The sequence below is a fragment of the Salvelinus fontinalis genome, chromosome 39 (assembly GCF_029448725.1).
Source record: "Salvelinus fontinalis isolate EN_2023a chromosome 39, ASM2944872v1, whole genome shotgun sequence".
Classification (NCBI taxonomy): Eukaryota; Metazoa; Chordata; class Actinopteri; order Salmoniformes; family Salmonidae; genus Salvelinus; species Salvelinus fontinalis.
The window spans coordinates 15,484,334-15,501,408 of NC_074703.1; the positions used below are offsets into that span (position 1 = coordinate 15,484,334).

The 17,075-nt window shown below is 43.7% G+C and overlaps 1 protein-coding gene across 11 annotated transcripts in view; it reads right to left on the reverse strand.

Annotated features, from left to right (window-relative positions):
- Positions 1 to 16,305, reverse strand: part of LOC129838802 (protein phosphatase 1 regulatory subunit 12A-like) — a 78,425-nt gene extending 62,120 nt beyond the window's left edge. For 6 of the 11 annotated variants that reach the window (XM_055905995.1, XM_055905997.1, XM_055905996.1 and 3 more), the window contains exon 1: positions 15,943 to 16,304. In XM_055905995.1, coding sequence (XP_055761970.1) covers positions 15,943 to 16,179 — 237 coding nt within the window. In that variant the 5' untranslated portion in view covers positions 16,180 to 16,304. Of the gene's footprint in view, positions 1 to 15,942 lie in introns of all 11 variants that reach the window. The other 5 variants (XM_055905989.1, XM_055905994.1, XM_055905988.1 and 2 more) reach the window with 1 other exon arrangement.
- Between the last annotated feature and the right edge of the window lie 770 nt (positions 16,306 to 17,075).

Below are 17,075 nucleotides of genomic sequence, written 5' to 3' on the forward strand. Positions count from 1 at the left end.
CTTCTCCTGGAGACAAACACTGGCCCCTTTCTCTCCCTCACAACCTTGCTTCCTTTCCGCAGCCACCTAGCATATCTGCAGCCAAGCCACAGTCTAGCATAGCAGTGGATTACTTCCCAGATAAGTAATACTCCTCAGTGCTTCGAGTGACGCTCTGGCCACACCTACTGGGCTATGTCACCGGCTCAAAGGCACGCAGTCACTTCCACAAAAGGAATTCCTTCTTACCGTGTGTGTGTGTGCTCGCGAGAGAAAATTAAAGAGGGAGCAAGTGAGCGAATGTGTGTGTGTGATTTAAAAAGCACAAAGCTACTGCAGGAGGCCAGGGGAAGGGTTGGCGGGGAAAGCGCTGCGGGCCGGCCAGCTGGGTTCTTCCACTAGATGAGCCCTGTTGGGAGCAGTAACCCGGCTGCACAGAGAACTCTGCCTCCACTGCTGCTGAGGATGACCATATATGGCTCTGGGATTCCCATGGAAAAAGGCCAGGATTGAAGCAGAGGGGGGAAAAAGGTCCAGGGAGATTGTAACTATACATTGTGGTTTATGCTCTGCAGCCAAAACAATAGCCCTGCTTGAGAGACAACTTTGTTTCCATGAGCTGTTACTGTCAGTGGTCCAAGGAGAGGGGTGGGGGGGGGGGGGGGGGATGAGTTGGGGGCAACGAGGTCAGACACGGCCACCGTAACACCAGTGTGAGGTTCCTTAAAGAGCTAAGCCACACAGTAGTCAATGAGGAAACAGTTTACACAATTAGGAGGGTTATCTTGGCTCTCCAATGTAAGAGGGGCATATATTGCAGACTGGGCTTTCAAGTAGGAGAGGAGCTGGGTGTATGGTCTGTGGTGGTGGTTGTGGTGTCGAATGCTGGGTAAGGAGGGTGGTTATAGTGATAAAAGCAGGCAATAGGAGTTAGTAGATGAAGCCGTGCTCACTTGTGGAGCCTCGACGAGGAAATGAGGAAAATAAACAAATACTTCCTGTTCCTCTGCCTGAAATCTCTCCAACACCCCCATCCCCCACTACATCCTATTCCCCCCCCATTTAAGAAGAGAAACATTCCTGTCAGTCCTCCTGCCCTCTCAAAACAGACGACAGCAGAGAACACCTTTAATAATTAGCCAATGAAAATCCACATGAGGAGTCCTGAGCAGAGAAAAGCTCTGGTGGAGACTAGGGCGTTGGGATTTCCAAAGGCACACCTAATCTCCCTGAGCCTCAGAAAATGTCAACTACATTGGAAAGCTCACATGAATCTCCAGTGTGGTCTGAGGAGACTAAATTGGACCAAACTTACTGGTACACCAAGAGTTCTATCTATTTTGTAAGTGTATTCTAAACGGCTCATTGCTTGTGAAAGAAAGAGTTCACTTATTTGGATTGAAAAGGTTATACTTCTAGATTGACTTTGTTGTGCTTCCGAGACTGTAGCCTCCTTTCTCCAGACAGGCACATGTACAGTAAGGCAGTCTGCTTATTTTTGGTTCATTTAATTATTAATTTGGCAGGCTATCAACATCTGGGATAGGAGCTCAATTAGACTTAACGACCAGACAATATTCACGCTCTACAAAATGTCAAGTCTACAATATTAGGAAATGAACAGTGAAAAATATGCAAACGGTGACATTGAACCAAAATGTCCACTGATTTAGAAAAGTGCATTTACCTTCTAGCATATTCCTGTTCTGAATAGTTTCCTACTCTGGTCTGTTCAGCAGTGTTAATGGCACCACTAAATTACTGTACCTGGAGATACTAAATAAAATCAGTGGTTTTGAATGATGTCCAATGTCTGCAGCCTTCAAAACTCACAAGCCAAACACACGGACACGCAGCTCTATTCACTGCTTTTACTCTGCAGTCAAATACACACGCACGTAGCACAGCACACACACCACAGACTATAATTAAAAGCCCCTGTCAGCACAACTGCACGCAGCAGTTTCACTGGCATATAGTCACAAGGCTGGTGGTGGCTCAGTACAAAACTAGATCCATCGCAGGCTAAGGGGAAGAGGCAGACTGGTTAGCATGTACAAAGATAGCTAAAAAGAGTTTGTTGCGTACTGGGTTGGTTGACTATTAATCAAGGCAAGTAGCCCACTTTGAAGCCACATAGGGGTGTGAAGCCTGTCGTGTCTAGTAGGCCGTTCACTCATACTCTAGGGTGGTCTAGGCCTACATCTTATGGTCCTTCACCTAGGCTGTAATCAGGGCTTCACCTCAGGGATCGCGTTCAGACATATGCATTTTCAAAATGCAGACCATCAAAGAATCTGATTTTAAACAATTTCACCTGCGTTTTACATTGCTTACAACAAAAGCCATCATATTTATACTGTTTATTATAGAAAGAATGTAGCCAGCTACATTTCCTAACAATTTGCTTGAATTTAATCGTGCATTTCACCAGAGAAAAGTAGGCTACGCCAAGAAAAGTATCTACACATCAGTCAGAGGGCTGTCTGCTGATTGTGAATTCTCATCTAACAGCATTTGAGTGGAGAAGAGCAAGAAACACTACATTAGTCTGATGCCATGCAGAAATTACAATAAGCAGCATTTTAGATCGGTGTTTACAAAACGAAGCAAGATATTTCATACGCTTTCTTTTTTTTGCATGAAAAGCGTAGAATTCTGTGTTAATGCTTTAAGTACAGTTTTTGCTGCACAAATTTCACTGGCTGGAAAGATACGGCCATTTTGAGACTAATGGAAAGAATGTAACTTCTTCCTCCCAGGACAACAACAAAACAGACTCTGGGCTTAATTGTCCTCCTCGCTGCATAAGACATAGGAATTCACAGTCTTCAGCATCCAGGTGTTTTCAGTTCAAAAACATCTTATAAACCCACACTCAGTGAGGCATATGACTGCTGGAAAGCAAAGAACCCTGGGATAGTTTAAATACCAATCTAGAGCAGAGGAGACTGTGCCACAGGGTGAATATAAAGACACGCTGCTGAAGTCATCCCACAATTTTTACAGCAGCTCAATAACAGCTCTAAGCTCTAAGGCCCAAGTGTGGACGGAGATGTGGGGCAGAGGGGTAGGAAAGAGAGCTCACAAAATGTACTTTTAGGAGAGGGTGGTACACAGGTTTGGATGAATGGCAGCTTCTGGTTTCAAATCAACTGTGACTTTGCCTTTAAATGTATAGCCGAGTCGCCAGCTTCATTGTCTCGTTTTGATCATGGCCGGCATCCACAGAGCACCTAGCCTATCGGTTGCTAGTGTGTGACAGGTCAAGTCCGTCTCCACAGCCTGCCAGGCTGTCACGTCTGTCTGAGCACATGTGGCAAAAGAGGGTCGAGTTTACACCCCTGCTGAGGAATTCTACCTTCAACCCCAGGTGAACTAGTTTCAACCTGCGGTAACGCTAGTCTCAAATACTTCAGACAGTTCCTACCAATCGAGCCCTTTCAAAATTAAAGCATCAAGAAATTGTGTATCAATACATCAAGAAAATGTGAATGTTTATGCCTATATTTTAAATGTGTTTTATTTGAGGTAACATTCAGTCGTTTTTCCAAGAAAATCTGAAGTTGAACAGGCATGGAAGGTGTCTGCTTTCTAATATGTGTGACACATTGCGCAAGGAAGCCATGCAGACGTGTCATGATCAGCAGACTACCTGACATGTTGAGAGGCAGTCGAGCGCAACGACACAAGGACTTCCTGCACTTGATTATAGGTTTTGTGGAAACACTTCAATGAAAACTTAGACGGGGCCCGCCTGACAGAGCAAGACCTACCAATTATAAACAGGTAGAATGTGCAAGTTCTGTGAGCTTTTCTAATATTACAGTTGTCACAAGCTAGAGGCCCGTGACGGTTATGCTGATGATTCAGAGGCAACGTTGAATCAACATTGGGTTGGTTGACCCGTAACACTTGAATTATAATATGTTATTAATGCACTAGTGTCCATAACAACTGACAAGCAATCGACTGATACGGTTATGAAAACATCACTGTATTAGCCATTAACCTTTCTACAAGACAGGCGACTGAACGCATAGAGTAATACAATTCAGATTGTCTTCATTCCATACTATAAATAACTGAGTGACATTAATGTATTCTCAAGCTGCTCTGTGTATTATAAATGCATGAATCGCTGCCTTTGGGCAGGTCAATTAGAAAGCCTAAATTTAATCTACAAAAAAAAAGGGGTGGTTGAAATATTTTTCTTATAATAAAAGATTTCTATAGTGCCTTTCTACCAGAAGTACTTCAAGAGCTTTAAATAGTAACAGCTAAACTCACCTCAACCACGAAAGTAGTATGGATTTTACAAAGTTCTCCAAAAACGACCACTGTTTAATGTCTTAAAATTTGACAAACAGTGACGAATTATCACCGCGGTCAATATAAGGTCATCTAGCTGCTGTACAGTAGCCCCTTCACCATAAACCAATGGCTACAATTACATTTAATTCAGAGCTGCCATTTGTAATGGCACTGACCTTTGGCAGAGCTAAACAGCCTCTGTTGACAGGGCCCAACACCAGAGGCAGGGGTTTCTGATCATTCCTCAGAATGGTTTCAACAGAGGAAGTGGGGCATTCCACTGTAAGACTCCCCTCCTCCACAAACCAAACAGTGCCATGTGCTGTGTTCGCACAGCACCTGCATACCCAGTCCACTGCCAAACAGGCCACCTCCAACTTTGGCTAGGAATAGACACCTTCAATGAGAAAACCGACTCGGAGTGACATCTACAGGAAAAGGTAGAGAATGATGTCTATCTTCTGGGCCTTGGTATGGGGGAGAGAAAAAAACAGACTGAAAGTATTCAGCCTGGTTCGGCATTCCTTTCATTATCTTCCAAGGTGAACAACGACAAATGTCCCTAGCAATGAGGAACACGGTGCTCCCCCGTCATCAACAGTCACACAGCTCGTTTCACCCCAAATCAACTTAAATCTAGCCCTAATTGGGCAGCGCTTTCAGGTCCTGACACACAATTCTCACTTCAGATCAGGTGATCCGTGGTAAACCAAAACGCTCTCCACTTCCCACCAGGGTAAGTGAGTTTACAGCCTTAAGAACAAAAGAGTGCCGCATGACTGGTGGAAGAAATGTTCCAGAACATAATATTTTAGCAATAGGATCTGTGTGAAGACAACACTTTACAAGGCCAGACCTTCAAAATATCAAGTCAACAAGTACACTTTCCAAATTTAAATCAAGAGATTCAATTCAAGCAGTAAAAACATCTCAACACCTCTACTGAAAGTCTAATCATGCTTCCTGCCATGAGACAGCCCCCCCCCACCGGCTCTCAATGGCCGACTGGGAGCCTCTGCCACAGCTGAGAATCTCAGGGTTGGGGCTGGAGCAATTATGTAATGTGTTAATGTAACTGGTGCTGTTTTGGATGGAACTGCAGTGAGGGCCCCATGCACTGCTGTCTGCATAGGTTCCACTTCAAGATTCATGCAGTCCATGTGACTCTGAACTGCTGCTGGATACTCTGCTCAGTCAGTGGTTATGTAACTCTGTATGTACGCAAATCGGCCGCCAAGCCGCTAGTAGCTTGGCATGAGATGTTGCCATGGTTACATTGTTAAGAGTTCACAAACCGATAGTGAGGTCGTGGAATGTAAACTGTTAAAGGTAAAAAAGTGACCAGTTGGCATTTTATCGAGCCTATCCCAATGATGTCGTAAAACCATCACCGTGACGTCAAAACCACAACTTACAAAAAGCTATTTTGATGAGCCAGTAAAAATGTAATCCTTTGACAATAACTGTACCAGCTAGACTACATACACTAAGTGCATTACCAAAGAAATACAATGTAGATGACACAAGAGAAAGGCCAAATATGGGTGAATACAGCTGTTGTTTCCCCTGTGTAGGCCCTGCCTTGATAGGGCACAGTATGCAGCAGTCAGCTGGGTCCTGGCATCGCCTGGGGATAGGCTGGCAGGCAGGGCAGAAAGAGGAGGGTAGGACTGTGTGGGGGGCGTGACAGCTGAGGAATGCCTGCTCTGCCTTTGCCATGGTTTCCACCAACTGTCATGCGAGGAATTCACGGGCCAGGACGACAGGGCCGGAATGCTACCCATCCAGTGCATATCTACAAACATCTTTCTCCAGTCCTGCCCCCTCATTCACAACTCCCTGTACCTCCTCTCCACCCCTCACCTCTGGGTAGCAACTGTGTGGAAAGCGTTACAATTCCAGGTTACAAATTTACTCAGTAGTCCTAGAGGGCTGCAGGGTGTGAGGGCTTGTGCCCCAGCAGTAAAGACATCAGCACGCTTCAGTTCGGCTGGTGCCTCGTCAAACTCGGGTAGTCGAAAGAGTGTGCTCACATACTCCCTTAAAGACTTATGCTTGAAAACCTGGAAAAAGTGGCAATAATACCATTTGTCCATTAAGACACCATAGCCAAATATTCAGAATTAATCTAAGATAATTTTATGACAATGTAAAATTTGACATTTTTGCCAAGGTCTTAGTCACGCAGTTTTACATCTAAGATGTTTGATTCAGTATTTCATGGGTGGAGAAAATGTGCATTAAAAAAATAAGTAATCTTTTATTGAAGAATCCCTACTGTTGACCAATCAGACAAAGGGGCGTCATCGTCGGCTTCAACTTGCCTCCAGAAAAAAAAATATATATATATATATTAGAATTTAAGTGCCCAACCAGCCCCCAAAAAAACTCACTGAAGTCCAAAACATCACAAAATGTTTGTGCACATATTATCACAACGATTCCGAACTGGTAGTATGCGGAAGCCTTAACACACCCGATTCAGATGAACAATGTTTAAATCAACCAAATAGGCCTAGTCCTCCAGGTCCATAGTTAAGAACAGTGGTGGTCATTCACAACAAAAGGTGAACATCAGAGGCCATTGTTCAGTGACTAGTAGGTGATCTCTGTTTCACACAGACAAACCCTTTCAAGCTAGACTGCCCACAAACTCCAAATGCATGCCAGGCCTCCAGTACAAAGCTAAGCGGTCCAGTGTATGTGTGGCAGTGACTCATACCCAAACTTAGAATCATCTCCACAAACCAATCTATACTGAGAAGAACTGGTGCAGGTGGTATTTATAACCTGGCACTCAGAAGTGGCGGGAGTGCAGTGCAGTCACTGCACCCAAGGAGGAGTGAGTGACCCTCCTTGTAAAGCATTGTTAAAATCAAAGTTAGAGGTCACTGCCTTGTCAACAGGAAGGGACATGGTTCAGGGCATGTCAATGGCCGCTGATGTCATCAGCACCCGACAACCCCCATAAACAATTGTTGCAGATAAAATAACAGCTCTACAGCTGCAACTGAAAGGAGACTTGTCACTCTACCATGTCAATTAGCCTACACTGCCTGGCTGGTCAGTGGTCACTCAGGTACCTGCGTAGTAGCAGCATTAGAGTCATTTTAAAGCCACAGTAGTCTCACAACTAAGCCAATTATTACAGTAGTGGTGAATAGTGGCACCATGATTGACTATTAATAAAAAAGGCTAGTCAAACAACAGGCAGATTACTACTAATCCTATACACCCAATAAAGACGTTTTCATGGAAGACTTGTTAGGGACCATTGGAAATATGAGGCTTGTTTACAATGAATGGGGGACGGGTAGTGGCGTATTGACAGAGTGTTTGGTTTAGCTCCATTCAAGACCAGGACTTGGGTGCATTACCACTACTGGACTTCTGCTAATAGGAGGGGAGTCCATCCCACTTCGGGAGAGTCATTAACCATTCATTCTGACAACTGATTCTCTAAGCCAATTGGCCCTACTCCTTGAAGGCAGAGATTCCTAATGTGGATCATGATTAGCAAAGCAATCAGGGACAATTAACGTGGCAACCAAAACAAACAGAGGCAACCCAGACTGAGCCACAGATGGGGGTTAAATAAAATGTCACTATTCAAATAGTATCAAGATATTTTTAACAGAAAATATGTTTCTACTTTTTTTAAACTCTGCGTTGTTGGGAAAGTTGTATTCTGCACATGTGTCCAATCAAATTAGATGTCGGATATCCGGATATCTGAAATACATGCATTTTGTTACGTTTTTTTAACTTGAGCACTGCTGCACGAGGGAGCTGTGGAGGTGCCAGTGAGATGGGAATGAGCAGACTGAGGCAGAGAGTGACACTACTCGTCTACAGCCAAGACTACCTAGATTGTAAAAGCCACAATGTTATTTATCATCCCATATAACAGTGCCCATCTTGACTGGAGTAGCCTAGAGAAGCTAAGCTAGCCAACCATAGCTAGCTACGCTAAATGAGGCCACATTTTGCCCCCCCCCCCCCCCCCCCCAACTGCCTACCTGTTGGTTGCTCGTAGTAACCTACTCATTTCGCTAACTTTTGATCACATAATTATATTCCTTATATTATATCTTGCATTGCAATAGTGAACCCACTATCCATTGAACCGCAGTGATTGGCCAACAAACACCTGAATGCTAGTCTTTTTTTATGGGGAGAACGTCATATAAACTACAATCAAAGGTTTGTTTTTATTAAAAGTATAATTTTAAATGTCATGGTATATTCTTGCATGTATCGTAGATATTTTACATTTAGAAAAAAAAAATGGCGTTAAAATAGGCCTATACATTTATTGGGCCCTAAAATGTATACTCAAAAGTATTCTCAGTATTCTACCAACGTCCGTTCAGATATTCAAATAACAGTGCACATCCCTAAACCAAATCGCAAACCAACATCAGCCTGACCTTCCTGAAATCCTAGGATTAGCACGCTAAACGCCAATCCCTATATCGCCTTCAAATCTTTTCCAAGATCCTGAAGCCAAGGATCACATGCTGGAACACAAACAAAGCTGCTCCAAGTCTCTCAAGACATGGTTAGGTCTCAAACACTGCGTCGCAAATGCTTTCCTCACTCTGCTTGTCCCAAGAGTGGAGTGCGGGGGGCTGACTAATTCCAGTTGAAAGGAAGACCAACTCAGTCACCCTAAAGAAAGGCTGATTAAGAGTAGGGCTGGGCGGTATACTGTTTTTTGCAATATATCAGTATTGATGCACGGGCCAGTTTGGGTTTTTACTTTGCCTTCTAAAATGTATTTGAATGTTTGTTTTGTTAAATGTGATATGCAGAGTAACGTCCATTTTTATAGTTTACATTGCTACTTGAGTCATCCCTCTATGCCGCATTCCACACAGACCTAGCCCCGGCTCCTGTCACTCAAAGAGCACATTTGTTGTTCCTCCACCACGAGACACTTGTGTTCAGTCTGCGTGGTCAATGCAGCATATGCAACAATGTTGATGACAACGATGCAGTTGTCACTTTGCTTTTTAATACAAATCTACTAGAATTCTATAATTACACTATTAGCTTGTAATTCTTACATCTGCAAACAGCTAGTTTGTCTTTTCTTAGCAAGTTGTTCCTAAATCTTGTTAGCCGCTAATGCTAATCGCTAGCTAATCAAATCAAATTTTATTAGTCACATACACATGGTTAGCAGATGTTAATGCGAGTGTAGCGAAATGCTTGTGCTTCTAGTTCCGACAATGCAGTAATAACCAACAAGTAATCTAACAATTCCACAACTACTACCTTATACACACACAAGTGTAAAGGGATAAAGAATATGTACATAAAGATATATGAATGAGTGGTGGTACAGAACGGCATAGGCAAGATGCAGTAGATGGTATAGAGTACGGTATATACATATGAGATGAGTACTGTAGGGTATGCAAACAAAGTGGCATAGTTTAAAGTGGCTAGTGGTACATGTATTACATGAAGATGGCAAGATGCAGTAGATGATATAGAGTACAGTATATACATATGAGATGGGTAATGTAGGGTATGTAAACATTAAGTGGCATTGTTTAAAGTGGCTAGTGGTACATTTTTACATAATTTCCATCAATTCCCATTTTTAAAGTGGCTGGAGTTGAGTCAGTATGTTGGCAGCGGCCGCTAAATGTTAGTGGTGGCTGTTTAACAGTCTGATGGCCTTGAGATAGAAGCTGTTTTTCAGTCTCTCGGTCCCTGCTTTGATGCACCTGTACTGACCTCGCCTTCTGGATGATAGCGGGGTGAACAGGCAGTGGCTTGGGTGGTTGTTGTCCTTGATGATCTTTATGGCCTTCCTGTGACATCGGGTGGTGTAGGTGTCCTGGAGGGCAGGTAGTTTGCCCCGGTGATGCGTTCTGCAGACCTCACTACCCTCTGGAGAGCCTTACGGTTGTGGGCGGAGCAGTTGCCGTACCAGGCGGTGATACAGCCCGACAGGATGCTCTCGATTGTGCATCTGTAGAAGTTTGTGAGTGCTTTTGGTGACAAGCCGAATTTCTTCAGCCTCCTGAGGTTGAAGAGGCGCTGCTGCGCCTTCTTCACGACGCTGTCTGTGTGGGTGGACCAATTCAGTTTGTCCGTGATGTGTACACCGAGGAACTTAAAACTTTCCACCTTCTCCACTACTGACCCGTCGATGTGGATAGGGGGGTGCTCCCTCTGCTGTTTCCTGAAGTCCACAATCATCTCCTTTGTTTTGTTGACGTTGAGTGTGAGGTTATTTTCCTGACACCACACTCCGAGGGCCCTCACCTCCTCCCTGTAGGCCGTCTCGTCGTTGTTGGTAATCAAGCCTACCACTGTAGTGTCATCCGCAAACTTGATGATTGAGTTGGAGGCGTGCATGGCCACGCAGTCGTGGGTGAACAGGGAGTACAGGAGAGGGCTCAGAACGCACCCTTGTGGGGCCCCAGTGTTGAGGATCAGCGGGGTGGAGATGTTACCTACCCTCACCACCTGGGGGCGGCCCGTCAGGAAGTCCAGGACCCAATTGCACAGGGCGGGGTCGAGACCCAGGGTCTCGAGCTTGATGACGAGTTTGGAGGGTACTATGGTGTTAAATGCTGAGCTGTAATCGATGAACAGCATTCTCACATGGGTATTCCTCTTGTCCAGATGGGTTAGGGCAGTGTGCAGTGTGGTTGCGTCGTCTGTGGACCTATTGGGTCGGTAAGCAAATTGGAGTGGGTCTAGGGTGTCCGGTAGGGTGGAGGTGATATGGTCCTTGACTAGTCTCTCAAAGCACTTCATGATGACGGAAGTGAGTGCTACGGGGCGGTAGTCGTTTAGCTCAGTTACCTTAGCTTTCTTGGGAACAGGAACAATGGTGGCCCTCTTGAAGCATGTGGGAACAGCAGACTGGGATAAGGATTGATTGAATATGTCCGTAAACACACCAGCCAGCTGGTCTGCGCATGCTCTGAGGACGCGGCTGGGAATGCCGTCTGGGCCTGCAGCCTTGCGAGGGTTAACACGTTTAAATGTTTTACTCACCTCGGCTGCAGTGAAGGAGAGCCCGCAGGTTTTGGTAGGGGGCCGTGTCAGTGGCACTGTATTGTCCTCAAAGCGGGCAAAAAAGTTGTTTAGCCTGTCTGGGAGCAAGACATCCTGGTCCGCGACGGGGTGGGTTTTCTTTTTGTAATCCGTGATTGACTGTAGACCCTGCCACATACCTCTTGTGTCTGAGCTGTTGAATTGCGACTCGATTTTGTCTCTGTACTGGGACTTAGCCTGTTTGATTTCCTTGCGGAGAGAATAGCTACACTGTTTGTATTCGGTCATGCTTCCGGTCACCTTGCCCTGGTTAAAAGCAGTGGTTCGCGCTTTCAGTTTCACGCGAATGCTGCCGTCAATCCACGGTTTCTGGTTTGGGAATGTTTTAATCGTTGCTGTGGGTACGACATCGTCAATGCACTTCCTAATGAACTCGCTCACCGAATCAGCATATTCGTCAATATTGTTGTTGGATGCAATGCGGAACATATTCCAATCCGCGTGATCGAAGCAGTCTTGAAGCGTGGAATCAGATTGGTCGGACCAGCGTTGAACAGACCTGAGCGCGGGAGCTTGTTGTTTTAGTTTCTGTTTGTAGGCTGGAATCAACAAAATGGAGTCGTGGTCAGCTTTTCCGAAAGGGGGGCGGGGGAGGGCCTTATATGCGTCGCGGAAATTAGTATAACAATGATCTAGGGTATTTCCAGCCCTGGTAGCACAATCGATGTGCTGATAGAATTTAGGGAGTTTTGTTTTTAGATTAGCCTTGTTAAAATCCCCAGCTACGATGAATGCAGCCTCAGGGTGTGTGGTTTCCAGTTAACAAAGAGTCAGATAAAGTTTGTTCAGGGCCATCGATGTGTCTGCTTGGGGGGGGAATATATACGGCTGTGATTATGATCGAAGAGAATTCCCTTGGTAGATAATGCGGTCGACATTTGATTGTGAGGAGTTCTAGATCAGGTGAACAGAATGACTTGAGTTCCTGTGTGTTGTTATGATGATCACACCATGTCTCGTTAATCATAAGGCATACCCCCCCGCCCCTCTTCTTACCAGAAAGATGTTTGTTTCTGTCGGCGCGATGCATGAAGAAACCAGCTGGCTGCACCGACTCCGTTAGCGTCTCGAGTTAGCCATGTTTCCGTGAAGCAGAGCACGTTGCAATCCCTGATGTCTCTCTGGAATGCTACCCGTGCTCGGATTTCATCAACCTTATTGTCAAGAGACTGGACATTGGCGAGTAGTATGCTAGGGAGTGGAGCGCGATGTGCCCGTCTCCGAAGCCTGACCAAGAGACCGCTACGTTTGCCCCTTTTACGGCGTCGCATAGGGTCCCCGGCTGGGATCAGATCCATTGTATTGGGTGGAAGGCAAAACACTGTATCCGTTTCGGGAAAGTCATATTCCTGGTTATAACGATGGTGAGTTGACGTTAATCGTATATTCAGTAGTTCCTCCCGACTGTATGTAATGAAACCTAAGATTACCTGGGGTACCGATGTAAGAAATAACACATAAAAAAACAAAATACTGCATATTTTCCAAGGAACGCGAAGCGAGGCGGCCATCTCGGTCGGCGCCATTTTAGGTGTAGGTCTAATAAATGTACTTAGTAAGAGCAAGTGTAATTACCTATACAGCCTGAGAATACCATTGATGGTGTAGAACTAAATCAGCATGTTGTTTGTGCAACAGTTTTCTAAATTAAAGAGGAATATGCTAAGCAAGAATATTTTAGCTGCATGAAAGAGCTAAGAGAAATCATTAAATGTAGCCAAAGATTATAGGGTCCCTTAGGAAACACACATCAACACTTTAGTTCCTACCCTGTCACAATAACTCCTCCCTGGCATTTTAATTAATTGTCATGTCAATATAATAGTGACCACTATTATATTCTAACTATATAATTAGAATAGACATTATATTTCCATGATTCCAACCATTAACCCAAGTGTTTTGCTCTAAATCGCAAGTCAAACTGCAACATTTGGTTAAAAATAACATTCAGATTGCTTGCCCATATCGTGCAGCCCTACGTGGCAGTGTGGAAATGATCTTAAATGCAGAAATTTATGAAAATGACATTTTTGGGGTTGAAGTTGAATTGAACAGTTATAAAACATTGAAAGACCCATTGAAATCACTTAGAAAGTATGTATGTGTAGGTCACTACTCAAAGCAAATTTAGAACTTGTATTATTAAAAAACATAATACACCTTCAAATAATGTCCATTTTTATTCAAATACAGTGATATAATATTTTGGCCATATCGCCTAGCCCTAATTAACAGACATGTACTACTAATCAGGGACTATCTAAATGTCCGATAAAGTCATGTGTGAATCCCCTTCCCCCCCCACCCATCCACCAAATCAACTAGTGATACAGCAGCATCTATTCTAGAGATATGGCACCCCTTCCACACCCTGAGATCAGCCTTGGGGGATATAGCCTTGCCCGGCAATAACAGTTTATAAAAAGGTGCACACATCACACCACTTATGAGAAAGAGCGGGTGATGCATCACTTAGCAAACAGGACATCTGGGTGATGAGATCATTGGAGATGTAAGGTTCAAGACACTGAGTATGCAAGACTTCAATAAACCATGATTCATTCTGACATTACTAAAATGCATTTGGGGAGACAGGCAGGCCTACATTTTTTCAATTTTGCATTTACGCCTGTGTGAAAACCTTTGATGAACAATTAACATGCTACAATGACACAAAACAATGGCATGACTTAAAATGTTAATGTGCAGTATCTGTTTTAAAAACACTTTCCCCTGACTTAGAGGAGTTCTGGCTTCCACGGGAACTCTGTTTTGGTTGTCAGTATTCAGGGTAACAGGCTGGTGCTCCACCTGCCATAACGTAGGCTAAAGTGTTGACTAATAACATTAACAGCCCAAAAACCTAGGATTGGCTTCTTTCACACAACTAAAAGTGACAGATATTGACATGTAAACCTCACATCTCTCAAAGAGAATGTGTCAGCTGTTATCCGACTGCAGAACAGTTTACTGTGCAGCAAAATCCATGTCAGTAATGCAACATTGCAATCCAAACACATCTGCAGGATATATGCTAGCTAGCCTAATTTAGAGCCAATAGCCAATTCCAAAGTGTAACAATCGTTATAAAATGAGCATATGACTCTAATTCTGAGCATTTACTTAGTGTTAAGCTAAGAATGTTAGTTAGCTAGGCTATTTTAAAAGTAGACTTTCCTAACTACTTTGAAACAGCACAAGTTGATGATTGCCAATCCATGCAGAGAGCTTACAATACAATTACACAGATCTATAGCCTCCATATATCACAATAACTAGGCTGTGCTCGCCTTATCATAGCAGCAACAGAAACTAGGCCAAATGCATTGTGATACATGTAATGTAATCTGTAGTGTAATATATCACACATAGGAAAAAAATGCTTTGAATACAAGTGAGTCTCAAATTGCAATTACAAAATGTGGGTACAAATTGTAACGTTATCAATTTTCTACAATAGTATTATTAAAATAATAAGAGTAGCAACAATGTCAAAAGACCTGGTTATTGATGCTAACGTTAGCTAGTAACACGTTAGTGGGCTGTTGTATGATAATTTAGTTAGACTAGTTAGTTACATAATATTTTTTGAAAATATAAATGTGTCATGACTGTAGCTAGTTAAAGTACAGTCGTCCTGCCCTTTAGTCTAGAGACTGCGGCATAGCTACGGTAGCTAAACATATTGTAAAATATTGTTGCATGTTACAGCTTCGACGTGATCCAAGCTGACATCTGAATTGAATTTGAATGGAGTTTTACTGCCGACCGACTGCAGTCAAGCTTATGCTTGGTAACGAACAGTGCCACTGCACTAGCTAGCTAAACGTTCTTTCCACAGGTTAGCTAACGTTAGTTAGCCAGCTAGCCAACTTGTAGCAAGCTAGTTATCAACAAACAAAAAAAGTGTTACTTTTCTGTCCTTCCTATTGACTCCAATAACAGAATTGGTTGCAGTTTTAACCTCGCCAAAGACTAATAATTGAGTATCTGTTAAACAACAATACGGAGTTAAGCTATCTTTCATAGCTTACACAGGTTAGCCAAAGCAGGGCGGCAGATCAGTTCCAATAATGGTTTGCAGATCTGGGCTGTGCCTGTAACTGGCTGACGTTAATTAGTTATGCTAACTGCACCACCCAAGTGGCTGGTTAAATGTTAGCAAGCAAGCCAACGTCATTCTTCCTGACTATTGGATGTTTGAATCAGTTGCTGATAAACGAAGACCAAATAGTTAGCTAATGTTATATGGGTTGTTAAGCTACGAATGCATTTAAACATACCCAGCTAGCTCAAACAAGATAGCTACCAATCAGTTATTTTATGAGTTTATCCACCCCTTTGCTTCTGATCCAATTCAATCAACACAGCCCAACAAATGAAATGGCCCTGTCTCGTCTAAAAAGACGGGCGTGCTAGGTAAACATACTGAGCTACAGTAGGAATTACTCCATTCTCCATTGCTGTGGCAGGAGGTAACGTTAGCTACTATCTTTGGCAAGACATACGGTTGTCGTGCTCTTGTATGGGAAGTGTCTAGGCTTATAGCTGTAAAAGACAAACCTGGTGGAGGGCAGTCAGACCGTCTACATTGGCGTAGTTGATGTCAGCACCCCGGTCAATCATTCGGAGCACCTCCTCGGTATCGCCGCTTGAGCAGGCAGCCAAAAACACGGCGCCATCGTCGAACTTCACCTTCGTCTTCTTCTTTTTCAGAATAGGAGGCTCGATGTCTGTCTCCGACCCTAACCACCGTTTCAACTGTTCGTTCCTTTTTTGCTTGGCGTCCGCCATCTTCATCCCCTCCTGTCTCGGGCTTCTTATCTTTCTCCGAGAGAGGATATACTTTATAGTGCCACTATCCCACAGCGCACTGGGCGTGGGAAGGGGGGCCTGAGAGAGCGTCTGGATTGTTTTCCATAAGCTCGCGAGACAAAACAACGTCACCTCAGGATCTGCAGTATAACGTCATCATCAGCAGATGAAAGGAAAAGGAGGAGGTTGTACATTCCTTGACAGAGTTAGAGTGTTATCATTTATTATCATAAATAAGAGCAATGAGACCAGCATAATGTCGATTTTATTCATTGTGAGTTCTATCAGGATGGCTTCCAGTTTTTTTCAAGGGATTTTATTATGACTGGTCAAACTAAGTCAAAACATTTGAGAAAATAGGTATTTTATTTCAAACCAAATAAAATTGTATTTGTCAACAGTGCAGTAATATCTAACAAGTAATCTAACAATCCCCAACAACTACCTAATACACACAAATCAAAAGGGGTGAATGAGAATATGTACATGTAAGTATATGGATGAGCGATGGCCGAACAGCACAGGCAAGGTGCAATAGATATATAAAATACAGTATATACATTTGATATGAGTAATGTAAGATATGTAAACATTATTAAAGTGGCATTATTTAGGGTGGCATTGTATAAAGTGACTAGTGATCCATTTATTAAAGTGGCCAGTGGTTGGGTCTCAATGTAGGCAGCAGCCTCTCTGAGTTAGTGATTGCTGTTTAGCAGTCTGATGGCCTTGAGATAGAAGCTGTTTTTCAGTCTCTCGGTCCCAGCTTTGATGCACCTGTACTGACCTCATCTTCTGGATGGTAGCGGTGTGAACAGCTCGGATGAATGCTTTGGCCTTCCTGTGACATCGGGTGCTGTAGGTGTCATGGAGGGCAGGTA